Genomic DNA, 22,071 nt, shown 5'->3' with positions numbered 1-22,071 from the left:
ACTGAAGAGATAGAGATACTGTCATTTAACAATAATAATTATTGTCCTTTAAGTCCTTGCCTAAATTTGGTACGAAAAGGCGCTTTTTTAGCTCACCTGTCACAAAGTGACAAGGTGAGCTTTTGTGATCGTGCAGCGTCCGTCGTCCGTCCTTGCGTGCGTCCGTGCGTAAACTTTTACTTGTGACCACTCTAGAGGTCACATTTTTCATGGGGTCTTTATGAAAATTGGTCAGAATGTTCACCTTGATAATATCTAGGTCAAGTTCGAAACTTGGTCACGTGTGGTCAAAAACTAGGTCAGTAGGTCTAAAAATAGAAAAACCTTGTGACCTCTCTAGAGGCCATATATTTCACAAGATCTTCATGAAAATTGGTCAGAATGTTCACCTTGATGATATCTAGGTCAAGTTCGAAACTAGGTTACGTGCCACCAAAAACTAGGTCAGTAGATCAAATAATAGAAAAACCTTGTGACCACTCTAGAGGTCACATTTTTCATGGGGTCTTTATGAAAATTGCTCAGAATGTTCATCTTGATGATATCTAGGTCAAGTTCGAAACTGGGTCACGTGGGGTCAAAAACTAGGTCAGTAGGTCTAAAAATAGAAAAACCTTGTGACCTCTCTAGAGGCCATATATTTCAAAAGATCTTCATGAAAATTGGTCAGAATGTTCACCTTGATGATATCTAGGTCAAATTTGAAACTGGGTTACGTTCCGTCAAAAACTAGGTCAGTAGGTCAAATAATAGAAAAACCTTGTGACCACTTTAGAGGTCACATTTTTCATGGGGTCTTTATGAAAATTGGTCAGAATGTTTACATTGGTGATATCTAGGTCAAGTTCGAAACTGGGTCACGTGCGGTCAAAAACTAGGTCAGTAGGTCTAAAAATAGAAAAACCTTGTGACCTCTCTAGAGGCCATATATTTCACAAGATCTTCATGAAAATTGGTCAGAATGTTCACCTTGATGATATCTAGGTCAAGTTCGAAACTGAGTCACGTGCCATCAAAAACTAGGTCAGTAGGTCAAATAATAGAAAAACCTTGTGACCTCTCTTAAGGCCATATTTTTCATGGGATCTGTATGAAAGTTGGTCTGAATGTTCATCTTGATGATATCTAGGTCAAGTTCGAAACTGGGTCACGTGAGGTCAAAAACTAGGTCAGTAGGTCTAAAAATAGAAAAACCTTGTGACCTCTTTAGAGGCCATACTTTTAAATGGATCTTCATAAAATTTGGTCAGAATGTTCATCATGATGATATATAGGTCAAGTTCGAAACTGGGTCACGTGCCCTCAAAAAGTAGGTCAGTAGGTCAGATAATGAAAAAACCTTGTGACCTCTCTAGAGGCCATATTTTTCATGGGATGTGTATGAAAGTTGGTCTGACTGTTCATCTTGATGATATATAGGTCAGGTTTGAAACTGGGTCAACTGCGGTCAAAAACTAGGTCAGTAGGTCTAAAATTAGAAAAATCTTTTGACCTCTCTAGAGGCTATATTTTTCAATAGATCTTCATGAAAATTAGTCTGAGTGTTCACCTTGATGGTATCTAGGTCAGTTTCGAAACTTGGTCACATGCGGTCAAAACTAGGCCAGTAGGTATAAAAATAGAAAAACCTTGTGACCTCTCTAGAGGCCATATTTTTCATGAGATCTTCATGAAAATTAGTGAGAATGTTCACCTTGATGATATCTAGGTCAAGTTCAAAACTGGGTCACGTACCTTTGAAAACTAGGTCAATAGGTCAAATAATAGAAAAACCTTGTGACCTCTCTAGAGGCCATATTTTTCAATGGATCTTCATGAAAATTGGTCAGAATTTTTATCTTGATGATATCTAGATCAGATTCAAAACTGGGTCACATGAGCTCAAAAACTAGGTCACTATATCAAATAATAGAAAAAACGATGTCATACTCAAAACTGGGTCATGTGGGAACAGGTGAGCGATTCAGGACCATCATGGTCCTCTTGTTTTGTGTTGGAACACAAAAAGGAAATGAACACGAAGAGAAATGATCTTGTTTTCAACTTGTTGTAACTTTTGTATATATAACATACATATCTAGTGATTCTGACTGCTTGATTTAAATCCTGCTTATGGTAAATAGAATTTAAACTTTCAGTTATCCCTTAATTGGCATGAGAATATGTCGGCAGGAAAGTTATGTTGGAAAAATCTTTTCTATTACAGCCCCTGAAAGAAAACAAGTTTGTGATCAACAAGTCGCGTTATGATTCCATTGACAGTTACCTCTCTTGTTCTGCATACAGTGATATAAATCTTGTGTATGATAAAGATATCTTTGAAAAACTGAAATCTGAAGGTATGGCAGTATTCTTATCACTCGATCTCCGTAGAATATTGTGAGATTATTATCACCCACCATGAAGGCAGGACTGTCTGTCAGTGCAGCTTATAAAAACTTTACAGGGCGCAGAAGATTATAGTTGAACAAAGTGTCAGTGTCCTCTTCGTTTTGCTGCAAGTGATTAAGAGCTGCTCGAAGGAAGTAATATAATGGCCCTACATGTTGCATTCTGTGTGCTATGCTTGTTGCATTCTATGTCCTATGCAGTGATGGACATGGTCTGGTGAAGTTGCTTGCCTAAAAGTTAAGGGTCATTTAAGGGTCTAAGTGGCCCTTTATTGATCAGATTTTCAAAAAACAACTAGTTATTAGATCAGCAAATGCCGTAAGGCAGGCAGCATCAAATTTTGTTTCTCTGCTCAATAACATGAAACTTGGTATACAGTTGCCTTGCATAGTGATGATGTTTTGGATTGCATGTGAGATCACTAGGGTCAAGGTCACTTATACTAAAAGTAGAAACATGGTTTTACACTCAAGAACTAGTTTGTGTTGATGTATTGAAATTAAACTTGGCCTATAAGTATCTTACAGAAAACCAAGATTTGGATTTTATATGTGGCCAGTAGGGTCATGTTCCAGGTCAGCAAAGGTGAATTAATCTGCAAATTTAGAAAATTCCATTGGTCTAAAGCATTGGGCTAATGTACCTTTTGTGATGTAGAACAGGTGGGTCTCAGTTAAAATCCTTGTCTAGTGTACATTTTTAGCTTCTTTGAGCACAGAGTACTTGGGTGAGCTGTGATCACGCACCGTCCTTCCGACATTCGTCCGTCTATATTTTTTATTGAGATGACATCACCTCTGAAACTACTGGTCAGAATTGCATCAAACTTGCTCAGTAGCATCATTAAATGTTTCAGCTTAACCCCTTTTAGGGGCTGCCATAGCTAAAAATAGAAAAACCTTCCATTGACCTCTCATGAACCACTTGATGGATCTTCATTAAACTTGGTCTGTAGCATCATCCTAAAGTCCTCTCCAAAGTTTTCAGATTAGGGAACTTGTAGGGTCTGCTAGAGCTAAAATAGAAATACATTTAAACAACTTCTTCTTACGAACTGCTTGATGGATATTAATCGAACTTGATCTGTAGCATCATTATAAGGTCATCTCCCTAATTTGTTAAAATTTGTTAAAATAGGGGAGCCTAGCCCCTTTTAGGGGCAGCTAGTGCTTAAAGTAGAATTATCTCAAAATGACTTCTCATGAACAGCTTGATGGATCTTCATCAAACTTGGTCTGTAGCATCATTGTAAGGTTCTCTCCCAATTTTAATAAAAGGAAGGAGCCTAGTAATTTTTAGGGGCACTAGACCTAAAAATAGAAACGCATTAAACAAGTTGAACTTCTTCTCAAGAACTGCCTGATGGATATTCGTCAAACTTGATCTGTAGCATTTACAAGGTTCTCTCCCAATTTTGAAAAAGTAGGTGAGCTTGGCCCCTTTTAGGGGTCACTAGAGCTAAAAATAGATACACTTTTAAAGAATTTCTCATCACCTGCTTGATGAATCTTCATCAAACTTGGACTGTACATCATTTATTATAAGGTCCTTTTCCAGTTTTGTTCAAATGGGGATGTTTTGCTTCCTTTAAGGGCCAGTAGAGCTAAAAAAAAAAAAGAAATACCTTTAAACAACTTCTCATGAAGTTTGAGCACCCAGCCCCCTTTTAGGGACATTTAGAACAGAATATAGAAATACTTTTAAACAACCTCTTCTCATGAACAGCTGGATGCAGATAAATGTTATAAAGAGAGCTTCAAAAATATACACAGGCTGCTCCAGTTGGCTGTGTTTGTTTGCCAATGTCTCTGGAATTTTCAATATCTGGATTGCATTATGGTCCTCTCCCAAATTTGGACATTCTCTAGCCTGTTTAAGCTCTGAAACTCTGTAGAGTGATCTAGGACCATCATAGCTGTCTTGTTCTGTTTGTAATTACTTCATTGATTGAACTGTTTATTTCAGGTCTTTCTTTTTTATAAAATTCTATTTTTCATTTGTTACAGGTATAGATGATTTGTTAGCAAGACATATTGCACATTTATTTATAAGGGACCCAATTTCGTTGTTCAGTGAGAAAATTGACCAAAATGATGAGGAAGATACCGACCACTTTGAGGTTTGTTTCCTTTTCTTGTCAGGCTTATTTATAGGGAACAGTGGACAGACTTCAGATTTTGTTGAAAATGAATTTTCTTTAAAATTGATGTTTAGTCATATTATGAACATTTTGACATGAGTTTTTGTTGAGCCTGCTTAACATAGTTGTCCAAATGGCTGTTTGGTGTATGTGCGTCAGTGCATGCATGTATATGTCAGTGTGTGCATCAGTGCGTGTGTTCTTCAGGATTTGTTTGTCCGGACCATAACTTTGACATGCATGGAGCAGTCTTGTTTATATTGGGATGAATGTTAACCTCAGTGAGACAGTGTCCTGCGCAAACCCCAGGTTCCTATCTTAAAGGTCAGGGTCACAGTTGGAGGTCAAGGGTCATATCAGATCTTGTCCGGCTCATAAACTTTGACATGCATTGAGGAATCTTGTTTATATTATGCATGAATGTTTAATTAATTCAGACTGACTGTCTCAAAGGTCAAGGTCACAGTAAGGTGTCAAAGGGTAGGCTTTACATTTTGCCAGTGGACATATACTTGATCTAAACTATCTTAGAAAATGCTCAATCAAGAAAAGAAATGTTTTAGTTGGGAATTAAAATGCCGAGTTGCCTTGGCAATAAAAGTACACCACGAAGGAATTCATACGTAATGACTGTTTATATAAAGCTTTATAATTAAGGCAGTTTGCAATCAGTACCTCATGACAAAGGTTTTCAGTTTTGAATGGAAAAACAACTAATTCTCATGTGTTTCCAAAATATATAATTTGTCAGTAGTTAAATATCAAAGCCTTCTTAAGGTAGTTCTGCACATTTGAATCAAAATATTTTCTGCATTGTAGAATTTTATTAAACTCTGATATATCAAAACTTCAGAATATAATTAGAAAATTCAGCAAATAAAAATGATATAATTGTATGCTTGATTGTTTACTTAATGACAATTTTGATGATATTTACTAGTGTGGCTTTTAACAATTACCCCACTAAATTTCTGTAATGAACTTGTCCATCCTTCAGTTTGAACAGTACCATTAACTGTTAAAAGGGGTGCGTACCAAAAAGAAATCGGCTGAATAGAGAACAGTGCAGATCATGATCAGACTGCATGGATGTGCAGGCTGATCATGATCTACACTGGTCACAAAGGCAGAATCAATCGTGTCCAGCATGAGAAGGGTTAAGGAAACTTCTTACAATTATAAATTAACATAATATGGTGTATAATATGGTAAAATAAAATGTATAGGTCTGTGTGCTTGTTTTTTGAGAAATTTGCACACGGTCAAAGAGATCTGGTTTTAAGTTATGATATGGAATAATTTTGCCATAAAACCTCATTGTCTTGTCCTTTAAATTGGTATGATTTACATAATTATTCAGGAGTTTCAGTTGTACTGCATAGAAAACATTTTTTAAAAATTTGGAGAGGAATTTGTGTCAAAAATGGGTGAAAAACAAACATTTTTGATTTGGATTGTAGATGTAAAGTTAAAACTCTGACTGTTCTCAAACTGCAACCTTGTTGGTCAATTTCAAACTTGAACTTAGAATCAGCTAATGAAATCCTGGATTTCGGAGACTCGTCTACAAGCTACATGTTATAACTTTGGCCTTGGGCCTATGGAATCATGAACATTCTGGCTGAATTTAAGTTTTCATCCTCCTAATTTTGTTGACTTTTCCTGTGTTTCTGAAATATTGAAGAGTTTTTCCTATGAACAGGAAGGTTCATTAGCAGCCATCTGTTGCAGATTAACAAGGTAAAAAGAGCCCACCTGCTTAGCTCAGTAGGGAGAGCACAGATCTGCGGATTGCGGGTCGTGAGTTCGAGCCCTGGGGAAGGTGTATGTTCTCCGTGACGATTTGATAGAAGACATTGTGTCTGAAATCATTCGTCCTCAACCTCTGATTTATGTAAGAAAGTTGGCAGTTACTTGCGGAGAACAGGTTTTTACTGGTACAGAATCCAGGAACACTGGTTAGGTTAACTGCCCGCCGTTACATAACTGAAATACTGTTGAAAAACAGCGTTAAAGCCAAAACAAACAAACAAGGCAAAAAGAATTTTTGTCATTGCCAAAATTTAAGTTCTCCACTTTTTAACTAGGGCACATAAAATTAACCATTTATGTGATTATTTCAGAATATTCAGTCAACAAACTGGCAGACAATGCGATTCAAGCCTCCTCCTCCTCACAGCAACATCGGTTGGCGTGTTGAATTTCGACCAATGGAAGTCCAGCTTACAGATTTTGAAAATGCCGCCTACACTGTGTTTCTAGTCTTGATGACACGTGTTATATTGACATTTGAACTGAACTTTATTATGCCACTGTCTAAAGTGGACGATAATCTGAAGAAGGCTTTCAAACGAGATGCAGTAAGGGAAGAAATGTTCTGCTTCAGGAAAGACCTTCTAACAGGTAAAAAAATGTTACGATATTGGAATTTTATGCTAAATTTACATGTAAACCAGGTTTATATATTTTTCACTGTTGTAGAAATACAAATAATGGGTAAATTTTTGAAATTAGTTAAAACCATTATAGAGTCATGAAATAGACAGAAAATTTGTTCGTTTAACATAAAATGTTAAAACATATTTCTCCTGAAAACACAAGATTTTATATTTTCACCTGTTTCTGCGAAAATATTGTATCTGATGGTCACTCAGTGGAAGATATTTTGAACTTTTAACTAAAACTAACAAATCTTCTACTTTTTTTTTGTCAGCAAAATTTGCAAACAGCTCTAGGTGAATACTTGTGAATTTAAAGCAGCATAAACATCGACCAGCAATTTGTCTAAAACTTATAACGTTACATGCTGCAAATTTAACAACACCCTACTAAATAATAAAATCAAACCAGACTTTGATATCTGCAACGCTTTTATATATTTCATTTAATGCATTTGATCAGGAGAAGGTAGTAGATTAATTTAAAAAAGGTCTCAATTATATTTGTTAAAGGGAAATCAGACTTGTTCATTCTGTCTTCTGGGTCCTATTAAATTGAAGCAGTTAAAGAATTTTGCAAACTCAGCTGAAAATTTAAGAAGCTATGAACGTCAATATGTTATCAAATGGCAGCAGTTTTGTTTTTACAGCAATATGAAACAAAATGGTAGATTTCATTTATTTTATGATATTTATTTAAACTGAAAAGAATTTGTACTTTTTCCATTTATATAATTGGTGACTTAAACTATCATGTAACTAACCTGTTTAAACAGAAAAGTTTATTTGATTAATAAATAATTCAGCAATGTGTAAATGATATCATAAACACTAAAATGGCTTCCTCCATGGTTTGACCATTTTCTCAGATTTCAAACTGCCTTTCTTTCTTTTTTTATCGTGATCCAATTTTTGAAAAAAGAAATCAGCATTATAAAAAGTTTGACAATGACTTTCATGCAAAGTCAACTCAAGTTTGGATATTCCATTCCCTTAAGGTGTTATGTTTTGGAAATATAGGACAAAAAGTAGTTAGTAATATTTTTAAAAAGTGCAAGACAAAAAAAACGTGTAAATTTCCTCGGTCCTAGGCACATTGTCAGCTTAATGGACAAACAACTATTTGTAGAAGGATTTGTGTCCCATAGATGCATCTTTTGGCTGTGAAATAATACTATTCAATAGCAGGGCTGAAAGACATTGTTTTTCAAGGGAGATAATGATGACTGTATTTTTTCAGATGACTCTCCCCCTATAGCAGAACAGTGTGTGATACAGTGTTGTGAAGGAAAAACATGTACACAACAAGACCATTTTACAGCAATGTCTATTAACGAAATAGTACATGGAAAGGTATGTTAAACTGATAGTTCCGATATATAGTGACACTCCTACTTTAATGCTACATAAAGCATATATACAGATATAAAAACCATGAAAATTGGACAGTTGAATAGATAGTGAGGTTGTTTACATAGAATCTGAGGTTGAGATTCCATTATGCATGTATGTGTTATATTGAATAATTAGTAGCCAATGAGTGACTACAAATAAAAATACCAGGTTCACTACTTTGAATGGCAAAAAGTGTGTTTCCTAGTATCTTTTCAGAATATTTATGCCCCCACTTTGTGGGGGGAGGCATATAGATTTGCCCTTCCAAGAATGTTGTGTCGTGCCTAGCTCCAAAAGTATTTCACGTAGATTCACAAAACTTTACAGGAATGTTAGTCAGCATGTGTAGTTGTGCACCTGGGGTTTCGCTTCCGAATTCATTCAGTCTTGTAGGAGTTATGGCCCCTGACTGTAAAAATTGGTCATTTTAGTGTTGTGTCGTGCCTAGCTCCAAAAATATTTGACGTAGAGTCACAAAATTTTACAGGAATGTTGGTTAGCATGTGAAGTTGTGCACCTGGGGTTTCGCGTCCGGATTCATCCAGTCATGTAGGAGATATGGCCCCTGACTTAGTAAAAAATTGGTCATTTTAATGTTTTGTGGCACATAGCTCCAAAAGTGTTTGACCTAGAGTTACCAAAGTTTACAGAATGTTGGTCAGCATGTGCAATTGTGCACCTGGGGTTTCGCGTCCGGACTCATTCAGTCGTGTAGGAGTTATGGCCCCTGACTTAGTTAAAAATTGGTCATTTTAATGTTGTGTTGCGCGTAGCTCCAAAAGTATTTGACCTAGAGTCACCAAAGTTTACAGGAATGTTGGTCAGCATGTGCAGTTTTGCATCTGGGGTTTCGCGTCCATATTCATTCAGTATTATAGGAGTTACGGCCCCTGACCTAGGGAAAAATTGTCATTTTAATGTCATGTAGTGGGGGCATCTGTGTCTCATGGACACATTTCTAGTTAGGTCTAGAATTGATTAGAACTGCAACATCTGAATTTGATGCCCATGTTCTTACTGAGGTATATGATGATGATGTATTTTGGCCACATAAGGTCTCTTCGGGCAGTGTGACATGTATTGTTAGCTGTTTATGTTGGGCACAAGAACGAAAGATCGAGAAGATATGAGTTTGAATCATAGGCATAGCATTTTTCCTCCGGGACAATTTTTGGGATGTCAGCATAACTCAAGTCATTCCCATCTTTGTTCATATGGGCAGGTTGTCAGATCACAATGGAATTAACACTTACGAGGTGAACTAATGCCTGTGAAATGATTGAAATACTGTTTAAATAAGTGTTATACCCGAAATCCTTGTCACAGGTTTAGTTGTTGTATTACAGGATGACTACCCAGGTTTGATACCTCTTATCAACAAGTACATGGACATGGTAGAAATAGATGTGGATACTAGGTGTACAATACAGCAATATTTAAACCTTATATCAGATCGTGCCTCAGGTAACCATCTAAATTTGTTTGATACTGTAAAATCATTAAATTTTGTGGGCATGAAATTTCGTGGTTTTGGTCAAAACAGCAATTTTGTGGGGATATGAATTTGTGGATTTCAACTTTTGAACATAAAATGAACGGGAATTTTACCTGTTCGTTGGGATTAGATTTCGTGTATTGACTCAACCATGAAATCCATGAAAATTATTCCCCCACGAATATTATTGATTTCACAGTAACCAGTTGGATAGTTTTTTTCTGTCTGTCTGAACTTACGGCCTGCTAATTACTTGAAATTGAGAAAATTTACAACTAGTCTACTTCCATGGCTGTGTGGTAACGATCAGTAACCTTGAATCACTTCAGAGCTCTAGATAAGCTGCATATTTGAATATTTACGCAATTAAAGTTGCAGAAAACTCAACTGAATTCATACAGTGTGCGTACTGAAACGCAGTTGAAATTTTTAATACTCAGTTTATTAAAAATCACGTGTCGCATTTTCCATATTATAGAATGGGTACGAGACATTTATGCTAGACAACAGAATAGATATATGTTACGGCGGAACGGGTTGCTGTTTATCGGAAAAATCACAGGACTGTTCAGTCTGATTGGTGAATAAACATTATTTGGACGCTTTGTAAACAATTAATTAGGCCGCTTCTAGTACTAAAAGGGGTTTTAGAAAAAAAAAATTGCAGCACAAACAAACAAAATAGAAAGATATTTTGTTGTTCAACAAAGAAAGTTACCTGTTTGAGATGATATAGTGCCACTGATACTGGCCGACATCTTACGGTAGGGCACATATTGCAGTTAACACATCGTACATCGTTTGGGATATTGTGAATGAATTTATTTCCAACTGCATTCAAAGTGCAAAAAAACAAACTATGATGGAACGAAAGTATTCCAGAAAACAATTAGATATATGCTGTAAGCATGTTTCATCCAGTACAATTTAAACTACAAGAATAAATACCCAATTGTTTGTGCAAGACTGGTGAAATACCAAATTGGTTTTAGCAAATACCCAATTACTTCTGAAAATGCTGGGTAATTTTTTTTTACTCAGTTCAGATTTCCAGTACCCAATTCAGACAAAAAAGTGACGGGTAAATACCCAGTTGAACCAAAAGCTTATCTGGAGCTCTGAATTCACTTGCTCCACATTGATGTACATTTAAAAGAAGGCTTAGGGTGCAGAATTCTGTCATATCAGGGAACCATCCAGCTGGCTTATGGAAGGTCTGTGGTTCTAACCATGTGTTTGTTCTTCCTGAAGTAATGCTTTGAGGGGCACTTGGGGTTATTCCTGCTTCTGCGGGCATTTTCTCCCATCCATGACAGTTAAATTCCAGTTATATTGATCTCTACATATTGCTTATGTATAGAAGTTGTCACTAAGTACACCAGAGCTTGATATATTCCTAAAATAATATTAGACAAAGTAAAATTGATTTTTTTTTCATTTCTTTTAGGGAAGTTGAAGACAACTGCTCGCTGGACAAGGGACATTGTGACGTCACATGCTGATTACAAGCAGGATTCTGTTGTCCCTGAATCAGTGAACTATGACCTTCTAATGAAATGTGCTCAAATAACAGAAGGAAACTTTGACCCAGAACTTCTGCCATTGTCAGCAAAGTCAAAAACAACAGATAATATTCCGCCAGCTGTGCGGAAAGTAGATGCCTACTTAAACAAGAGAAACCCACGGAATGGAGAAATCACTTTGTTAAGCAACGGCACAACTGAGCCAAACTAAAACAGAAATTTAAGGGGAAAAGATGCCTTATAAACAGATTAGCTGTTCAGCAAGATTGTCTCTTAGGTCAATATGTATGCTGGGTTGTAATAAGTGCTGTTAATGGACTGTATGTATTGCTTGAAAAAATGGAACATTTTTTTTTAGAACCTTTAGGAGTCCCGGTGGATAACTTTTTTTTGAATATTTGATACAAGAAAAGAGTTAAAACTATTTCATATGTCTGGAAAGCTCTTTAAGTATTTTAAGTTCGTACAGAGGTCTCTATTGTCAAGTGCTTATTGTTGCTCAGTTTGATTCACTAGTCTGTTGCCACTGTGAGTTCTGATTTCACTCAACATGTAGAATTTTTCCATGTTGGAAAGCCATCCAGCCAGATTTTGCAGGGTCAATGTTCATTCCAGGAAACCTGTATGTTCTTGAAATAAACTAGATTTCCCTGCACAATTTAAAGATGTAATGTGGCCGTTAGTTTTGCTTAAAACCAAATTAAATGGACAAAAAAAATTGAATCCCTCCCTCCCTCCTGTAATAATCAAGATATTAGTTAAAATAAATCTAAAATTGTTGCTGTAAATATTCCTAAACATGTATGGACCCCTCCCCCACTCCAACACACACACACCTACCCACAAGAAATGTGTTTAAATAAGATTTTTAACAGCTGGTACCATATGTTTTTATTAATTTTAGATTTATATAGTTTCTGCATATTTGAATGACAAAATTTTTACTCTTGAACAAGAGTCACCGGTCATTGTGATTATTCTGTTGCTGCAGCTATGACCTCAGTTTAACCTTTACCTTGCTAAATTTCTAAAATTCAATTTGGGCAGTACCACTTATTATTCAAAGGGGTGTTAACTGAAAATTTACTGATTGAATAGTGAACAGTGCAGACCATGATCAACCTGGTCTTGGTGCAAAGGCAAAATCGCTTGCCACCAGCAGGCTAAAGGTCATTATAAGAGATAACATCTTTTAGTGAACAATAGCTTTGTGCTAGCTTAACTCTTGTAGACAGGTCTTAGATTGGCTAATCCAGCCTCAATTGACCTTACAAAGTCAGGGGCTTAAACACCATTTATACTGAACAGCCTTTTCTTTGGTACTGGGATACTCTGATGTAATAACTTTCAGCTGTTATAGGCTGGTAGATTCAGGTTTTCCAGTTTTTAGTTTGATTATTCGAAGAAAAGGTAGAGCCATTGCACTAGCCAATTCATCGCTGTCGGTGTCCCAATTTGGTTAAGTTCTTGTATATAAGCTGGTATCGCAGTAACCAGTTGTATAAATGAATTGAAACTTCATACACTTACTTACTGTGATGAACTGACTTGCATCAAACTGGTTCTATAACTCTGTTTTGCATTTTTTCAAAAATTATGTCCCTTTTTTTCGACTTTGATATTCGTTCAATGGACAAGGCTGTTGAATTGTCGAGCATTGCTGTCCTCCGACAACTGTTGTTTTTACAAGCAACTGTAAAAATCAAATGTCTAAAGTTGTACTTTATTGCTTCTATTGCAGTTTGGGATTAAAAATAAATTATTTTATGAAAGATATATGATGTTACTCTTTAGATAATAAAATTAAATAATAAAATGAGATAATAAATCTCTGAACTATTTGCTGTTTTGCCTCTATGAAAGGTCATGACCTCATTTCTATTTCCGGATGTAAATTTTCAGGACTAAATTCAGGGCTGTTATCAATAATGGTCTTGGGGCCAATTGTGGTTATGTGATGTTTGGTAATGGTAATGTATCAGGCAGTACTAGAACTGGACAATTTTTGTCATAATTTTTTACTATTTGTAGGTACATTTGTAATAATTATATGTATATATTCAACACCCACCGCCCCATGTGGTTCTGGGACGATCTGTGTATGAAAAAATTGGAACCACTGCCTTACCCTTGCATGATCATAAAAGGTGACTAATAGGGTCTTAACATTTGGTTTTGCTGTAACTCTGTGATTCCAGCAGGTATGCAGATTTTGATTCCATACCTTATGTTTTTATTTCGATGTAAATGAGATTTTAAACCAAAATTTGTAGTCCTGTTTGGCGCCACATAACCTATACTGTGTTGGTGCGCCGTAAAACCCAAATAAATAAATAAATAAATCAACACCCACCATTTCACATAGGGGAAAATGTGTTCAAGGGACATTAATTAATTTCAGATTGAAAAGAAAAAGATACTGTATATTATGTTTGCTCATTGATAAAAGTCTTCCATTAATAGTCGATATACCTCTAAAGGGACAGCATCAAACTTTCAGAATTTGTAAAACATAAGGGAACAAAAATGATGAATTAAAACCAGTAAGGAAAGGTTAGGAATACAGAGTTTACAGAGCTGAGAATGGAAAAATTGGGAACCATTCAGTTTGGAGTTGTTTTGTGTTTTCAGTGTCAAGTTTTCAGGGATTTTAAGGATCATTATAACAAATGTCCATTTTAGAAGTGTTGTTACACTTTAGTGTAATTGTATTTACATACAGTTATTTTTGTGCCCCCCCCCCCCCGCAGTTGCCCTTGTCCATCCGTCTGTCCAAATTTGTATCATTCATATCTCAAAAAGTATTTGACCCAGAGTCATCAAACCTCACAGGATTGTTATTCAGCATGGGAAGCAGTGCACCAGAGATTTTAATTTGGATTTCACACAGACAGACCGGAGTTATGGCCCTTGACTTAGTCTAAAATAGGCATAAAAAGGGCCTAAGTTTGTGTCGAATGTATCTCAAAAAGTATTTGACCCAGTATTATGAGACATTACACAAATATTATTTAGCATGTGAAGTTGTGCATCTAGGGTTTTGATAGAGATATCATTCAGTCAGACCAGAGTTATGGCCCTAGACTTAGTAAAAAAATATGCATAAAAAGGCATAAAAGTTGTGTCACACTTATCTAAAAAAGTATATTACATAGGGTCATGAAACATCATAGGAATATTATTCAGCATGTGAAGTTGTGCACATGGGATTTTGTTCTGGATTTTTGTCAGTCAGACCATTGTTACGGCCCTTGATTGGCAAAAATATGCATAAATGGGATACAAGATTGTGTCACTTGTACTGTGAAATCATTTAATTTAGTGGGCATGAAATTTCTTGGTTTGGGTCAAAACGGCAATTTCGTGGGGATATGAATTCGTGGATTACAACTTTTGAACATAAAGTGAATGGGGATTTTACTTGTTCGTTGGGAATAAATTTCGTGGATTGACTCAACCACGAAATCCACAAAAATTAGTCTCCCATGAATATTAATGATTTCACAGTATCTCGAAATGTATTTCACTTTGAGTCATGAAACATTTGGGGATTGTTATATAGTTTGTGAAGTTGCGCACCTGGTGTTCTTTTTGGGATTTCACTCAGCCAGATTGGAGGGATGGTCCTTGACTTGGTGAAAAATACACATAAAGTGCTTGTGTTGCATATAAAATTCTCCTCGAGTCATGAAATCATGTAGGAATATTATCCAGCAAGTGAATTTGTGAGTTTTTTTTTTGTTTTTTTTTCACTGCTTGACCAGAGTTATGGCCCTTGACTAAGTCAAAAAATAGAAGTTTGTGCTGCATGTATGTCAAAATGTTCTTTACCTAGAGTCATAAAATATTAGAGGATTGTTTTATAGCCCATGAAGTTTTGCATCAGGTGTTCTTTTTGGGATTTTATTCGGCTGGGCCAGAGTTTTGGCCTTTCACTAAGTGAAAAATACACAAAAGTTCTTAAGTTTATGTTGCAAACATCTTTAAAAAATTAAACCTTGAGTCATAAAGCCATGTACAGTGACAGGATTGGGGGTAACCTGTGGATTGGGGGGAACCTGTGTCCTATGGACACATCTAGTTTAGTTTTGTGTCATCCAGTAATATTTGCATATTTAGGCAAATTTCAACCCAAGAAAACCTCTGCCATGTATTTAGAATAGAAATTTAGGTGACATTAGTATGCTTCATTTGAAAAAAAATGTATACAAAATGTATATATTCAGAAAAATTCTATGATTGACACGTAAATGGAGTTTAGAATAGGACTTTCACAGTCAATCCTTTTCATTTTATGATTAATATTGTAATTTTATTGTAACAGTTATAGTTTTAAAAGTAAGTGAAGAATACCGTATTTGCCCTCTCTAGGCCCTAGTTTATAAAATTTAATTTGTAAATCAGTCTAAATCCTCACATATTCAGTTATAACATGTTCCTATATAGGTTATGTAAAATGGATTGCTTCTCATTAACTTTTAATTCATAGTATACTGTAAAATAGTTTAATTTTGTGGGCATGAAATTTCCTGGTTTTGGTCAAAATGGCAATTTCATGGGGGTATAAATTTGTGGATTTCACATTTTGAACATAAAATGAATGGGAATTTTACTTGTTGGTTGGGATTAAATTTCATGGATTGACTCAACCACGAAAATTAGTCCCCCACGAATATTATTGATTTCACAGTAGTTACCCGTTTTATTATCTCAGCTTCCATTTTGTGGGTATCTCGTCAAGAGCATAGTGGGGTATTTATCTTGTGTATGGCTGGAAAGTTCTTTGCTGGGCACCGTATATTGGATAATACTATATACTTATGAATTTTCTGTCTCAAATTTGGCTTGTATTCTACAAACAAATACAAAAGTCTGTATTCAACTATTGTCGGATATAGGAAAATTCTCAATGATGGGACTACTTGCTTTAGTCATTATGTCAAATATGACATTAGAAATGGTGTAATGTTTTCTTCTTGCATGAAGCAAGAGGCTCACTCTTATTTTTGGCTTAAAGGTCCAATACTAAGGAAAGTGAACATTTTAATTTCTTTTAAAAAGCACAGAAACTATTTCATTTTATTGGAAAATGAAAGTTGGTATGTAGAAATTCGAAATAAATCGCAGCACATGAACAATTATTTTTCTATGAAGTATGAAGAAAGTTAAAAAGACCTGGGGGGTCATTCTGTCGATTCATTGAAATTTCAACATAATACACATACATTTCTTTGAGTTCCATAGACCTTCTGTAAATTTTGACCTGCCAATCTTCATTATTTAGTGTCTTGCAGAAGTCTATGCACTGGCTATGAAAAAAATTGCCAACTCACTTTCCCTTAGTAATGGATCTTTAAATTATCACCAATTTTGGCTTAGATAACTGTTGAACCAATTATGTGATAAAAGATCATTAAAGATATAACCTTGATCTGCAAAAATGCTTCTGTATTTATGCGGATTTTGCCAAATCAGATCACATTTGGTGCAAGCACCTTGTGGAATCCAGGCCTGGCTAAATCCACTTGAACCAATTACATCTTAACAGTTTAAGTTACTGTTATAATAACCCTGATGGATTCTTCTGTAGTGACAGTCATAAATATCAACCTGCATTATCTTTCAAAATATAACTAGCAAATATGGTTGTTGACTGTTCGACTATGCAATGCAAAAATACCAAAACAGCATGGAAGGGGTGCTAGTAAAGTGCTGCACTGTATTTATTGTTTACAGACAGCATAATACACAATCAAACCTGTAATGAAAAACACATAACAAAGACCACAATTATGTAAAGTAATAATTTTCTTTTTTACCTGTAAGCCATACAGTTTCAGCAATATTGAATGACCACCTATTTACAAATACTATGTTTTACTACATTCCTAAGGTTTGTCTGAGTGGTATATAAACAGGTTTGACAGTATACATGTTTCAGGAAGTTAAAAAAAAATGTCAGATTCTTTTCTGTGTTCTTTTGTCATTCCAGTAGTGAAGCAAGGGTAAGCAGGTTGGTGCCTTACAGAGCTTTTGTTTGATCATATGAGGGGTAGTTAAAATGTCTTAAGGATGAGTCTTCTGGAGTCTTTATTTGAATATCTAGGAAGGATAAAATGTTGGGTATGCTTAGAACAGAACTAGATAAGTAAATACATAGAACCTTTTAATGATTAAAAATGAAATCTAATTTTTGTAATATTTGAAAAGGGTAAATATTGCTTTATTTGAAAGTTGTTACATTTGTTTCCAATTATAGCTGACAGAAATTTATTCTTTGAACTTTATGATCACCCCTCACATACAGGGTTTGGTTTATTTAAAAGTTCTATGATGTACATTTTATTTTGATGACCAAACAGTTGTTGTTGTTGTTATTGATAGTGGAAATTGTAATTAGTTGTTTTAATTTTATATATTTTATGTTATGTATATTTTTAATGATTTAGTTCTAGCAATAAAATATATTAATTAGATGTGATGTTATTGTCTGTTGCTAAACATCTGCATGTGTTTGTCTACATGCTTGTAGGTGAAATTTGGCACTGTGAAACCTGTAATCAGAGACAAGTACATGTAGACATGTGCCCAAAGAAAACCATATAGATGTGAATAATTTTTAAGCTCGATTATACAAAGTATATGGAGAGCTATCCTACTGGTCAAGGTGTCGGTGTCCTTCCGTGTCCACACCTTGCTTAAAGTTTTGATGCCAAAGGTTCAGGGTGAGCTATTTGTATAGGTGGATAGTCCATCGTCCATTGTCTGTCGTCCACATTTCACTTAACCCTTACCCTGCTAAATTTCTATAATGAACTTGTCCATCTTTGCATTTGGACAGTACCATTAACTGTTACAAGGGGTGCTTACCAAAAAGACACTGTCTGAATAGCAAACAGTGAAGATCTTGATCTAACTGCATGGATTTGTAGGCTGATCATGATCTACACTGGTCGCAAAGGCAGGACAAATTGTGTACAGTATGCTAAGTGTTAAACTTCTTCTCCTCTGAAACTGCTGGTCAGAATTACACCAAACTTGGTCAGTAGCATCCTGGCATGGCCCCTCTATCAAGTTTGTTCAGATGGTTCAGTTGGCCCCTTTTAGGGGCCACCAGAGCTAAAAACAGAAAAACCTTTAAAAGAAACTTCTTCTTATGAACCACTCGATGGATCTTAATCAAACTTGGTCTGTAGCATTATTATAAGGTAATTTGTCACAAGTTTTTAGCTCACCTAAGCACGAAGTGCTCATGATGAGCTATTGTGATCATGCTGTGTCCGTCGTCAGTTGTGCGTGCATGTGTCAATTCATCAGTCCGTCGTCAACATTTGTGTTTAAAAGACATCACCTCCAAAACCAATGAAAGGATTTTGATGAAACTTGGCCATGATGTTGCTTGGGTGGTCCTCAACCAAAGTTGTTCAAAAGGTTCCGCTTGGTTGCACAGAGCTAAAAATAGAAAAAACTTCAAACAACATCTCCTCCTAAAGGGATGGTCCGATTTTGAAACAATTTCACACAAATGGTCCTTATGTCACCCTCTACCAAGATTGTTCAAATTATACTGATTGTTCAAAAAACATGGCTGCTAGAGGGCATGGTCACTTTTCCCTATACATGTATGTATATAGTGGTAACTTTAAAAATCTTCTTGTATGAAACTGCTTGCCTGATTTTAGAATAATTTTACACAAATGGTCCTTGTGTGACCCTCTACCAAGATTGTTCAAATTATTTTGATTCATCAAAAAACATGGCCACCAGAGGGCGTGGTCATTTTTCCCTATATGTATATAGAGGAAACTTGAAAGATCTTCTTGTATGAAACTGCTAGCCCGATTTTAGAATAATTTTACATAAATGGTTCTTTTGTGATCCTCTACCAAGATTGTTCAAATTATTTTGATTTGTCAAAAAAACCTGGCCACCAGAGGGGGTGGTCACTTTTCCCTATATGTATATAGTGGAAACTTTAAAAATCTTCTTGTGTGAAACTGCTAGCCCAATTTTAAAATAATTTTACACAAAATTCTTGTGTGACCCTCTACCAAGATTGTTCAAATTATTCCGATTCGTCAAAAAACATGGCTGCCAGGGGGCATGGTCACTTCTTCTCTGAATCAATAATAGCTAGAGCCTTGATATTTGGCGTGTGATATCAGATTTGTAATTTCTACCATAATTGTTCAAATTATTGTCCTAGGTTCAAAAGTATGTGTGACATGTATATAATATAGGCTAACATAGAAGAAACCTAACTATGTACTTATAAAATCACACTTAAAGCCTTGTACACAGGTGAGCGCTTTATGGTCAATGACCCTCTTGTTTCAAATGGGGATACTTGGCCCATTTTAGGGGCCACTAGAGCCAAAATTAGAAATACCTTTGAATGACTTCTCATGAACCTCTTGAAGGATTTTCCTCAAACTTGGTCTTTAGCATCGTTATAATGTCTTCTTCCAATTTTATTCAAGTAGGAGGACTTAGCCCCTTTCAGGTGCCACTTGAGCAAAATTAGAAATACGTGAACGACGTCTTTTCATGAACTGCTAGAAGGATCTTCATCAAAGTTGGTTTGTGGCATTATCATAAGGTCCTCTCCCAGTTTTGTTCAAATGGGCACTAAAAGGGGCTACTAGAACTAAAAAAAGGGAAATGACTTTAAAAGACTTCTACTCATGAACCACTTGATGGATCTTCATCAAACTTGGTCTGTAGCATCATTGTAAGGTCCTCTCCCAAATTTATACAAATGGGGGCAGTCGGTTCCCCTTTCAGGGGCCACTAGAATAAAAATGTAAATGTCTTTAAAAGACTTCTTCTCATGAACTGCTTGATAGATCTCCATCAAAATTGATTTATAGCATTATTATTAGGCCATTTACCAAAACTGGCCCCTTTTAGGGCTGCTAGAGCTAAAACTAGAAATACCTTTAAATAACTTCTTTTAATGATTGGCTAGATGGATTTTCATCAGACTTGGTTTTAGTATCATTATAAGGTCCTCTCTCAAATTTGTTCAAATGGGGGCAGCTGGCTCCTTTTAGGGGTTGCTTGGGCTAAAAATACATTTTAATGGCTACTTATTGTGAACCACTCAGTGGATCTTAATCAAACCTGGCCTGTGGCATCAATATAAGTTCCTCTCATAAATTTGTTCAGTTTGGGGTGTTTGGCCCCTTTAGGATCAGATGGTTAAGAACCCCTTAAGGTGAGCGACTTTCTTTATCTCTGGAATATATGTCACAGTATTACAGTTTGTTCCTAAGTTTCCTACTGTCTTCAATCTAGTAAGTGGCTAAAAAGGTCTTAGAGGGCACTTCTTTACTTTGCCATACCTTTATTACCAAATTTTTTTTCTGGTTAAATTGTGCACTTTCCTTGTCATTGCTCCCAGTTGTGATATATTCCAGAGGACAATTTTAATAATTACATTTAGGTGTGTGGAGTATGTGACTTCCAATTTTCAAGGTCAGGTATCTAGAATGTCAGTGGTGCCATGTCTTTAGTGATCATTTCATTGATAATATAATTATTGTTACACTTGCCTCTGCAGTGGATACAAAACCACACTTAAGGTGTAGAATTCTTCCATGTGAGAAAGGCAAGCAGCTGGCATACAAAATGATATGGTTCTACCAAGGTGCCCACTCATGCCCAGAATAATGTCTGGAGGGACAACTAGGTTCTTTCTCCACCATGCATAGCTAGATAGTCATCATACGACTGGTGTGATGTTACACCCAGCTAAAAACAAAACAAATGCCATTGATATTATTACATTCACGATTACAATTACAATAGGATAACAAGTATACCCTGAAAATGTACTTGGGGGGCCTCCGTGGCCGAGTGGTTAAGGTCGCTCACTTTAAATCACTTGCCCTTCACCGATACGAGTTCGAGCCTCACTTGGGGCATTGAATTCTTCATGAAAGGAAGGCATCCAGTTGACTTACGGAAGGTCAGTGGTTCTACCCAGGTGAAATAATTCACAGAGGGGCACATGGGGTCTTCATCCACCATCAAGTCTGGAAAGTTGCCATATGACCTATAATTGTGTCGGTGCGACATTAAACCCAACAAAAAACAAAACAACTCTGAATGTATTCAGCCTGTTCCTTTAATTACTATATTTTAGTCAAAAGTGTTGTTTTAAGCCGACTTGGCAAAGGCAAAAGGTCTGCCATACTGTAGTTACAGCTGGCCTGACAGCACTGTAAGGTTATTTCAGGAACATACTTACTGGACTTTTCGAAATTTTTTAAATAGTAAAGCTTTTGTTGTCACTGTTTCATTGGCATCACAGAATTTTGCATATAAGCAAGTTTCTTAAAAACTATTTAGCTATCACACATGTATTTAGTATCATCACTCTAGCTTTTATTTTGTTGAAACATTGCCCCTTCTTAACTTTAAATAATTCTGGTTAATGTTTTGTCTGTAAGCAAGATTCTCAGAAACTGCTAGGCTGAATGATTCCACACAAGTCTTTTGCAGCATGATGTAACCTTCACAGGCAATCTATGAAATTCTAACTCCATTTTGTCTGAATTATGCCCCATTTCAACTTAGAAAATGTGGTCAAAATTTGCATGTAAGCAGGTTTCTCAGAAACTGTCATGTCGATTGCTTTCAAACTGAACATGGGTCTTTCACATCATGAAGTGACCTCACAGGGAA

At 35.9% G+C, this 22,071-nt stretch overlaps 1 protein-coding gene across 1 annotated transcript in view; it reads left to right on the top strand.

Moving 5' to 3' along the window:
• LOC123540206 (glutamate--cysteine ligase catalytic subunit-like) overlaps positions 1-17,858 on the top strand; it is a 66,365-nt gene extending 48,507 nt beyond the window's left edge. Inside the window, exons 10-15 of the mRNA XM_045325037.2 lie at positions 2,207-2,339; positions 4,398-4,510; positions 6,655-6,934; positions 8,210-8,322; positions 9,711-9,828; positions 11,307-17,858. Of these exons, the coding sequence (XP_045180972.1) occupies positions 2,207-2,339; positions 4,398-4,510; positions 6,655-6,934; positions 8,210-8,322; positions 9,711-9,828; positions 11,307-11,593 (1,044 nt within the window). The 3' untranslated portion in view covers positions 11,594-17,858. The remainder of the gene's footprint in view (positions 1-2,206; positions 2,340-4,397; positions 4,511-6,654; positions 6,935-8,209; positions 8,323-9,710; positions 9,829-11,306) is intronic.
• The last annotated feature ends 4,213 nt before the right edge of the window (positions 17,859-22,071 follow it).

Source organism: Mercenaria mercenaria, chromosome 16 (genome assembly GCF_021730395.1).
Source record: "Mercenaria mercenaria strain notata chromosome 16, MADL_Memer_1, whole genome shotgun sequence".
NCBI lineage: Eukaryota > Metazoa > Mollusca > Bivalvia > Venerida > Veneridae > Mercenaria > Mercenaria mercenaria.
This window is presented reverse-complemented; position numbering and strand designations above follow the sequence as displayed.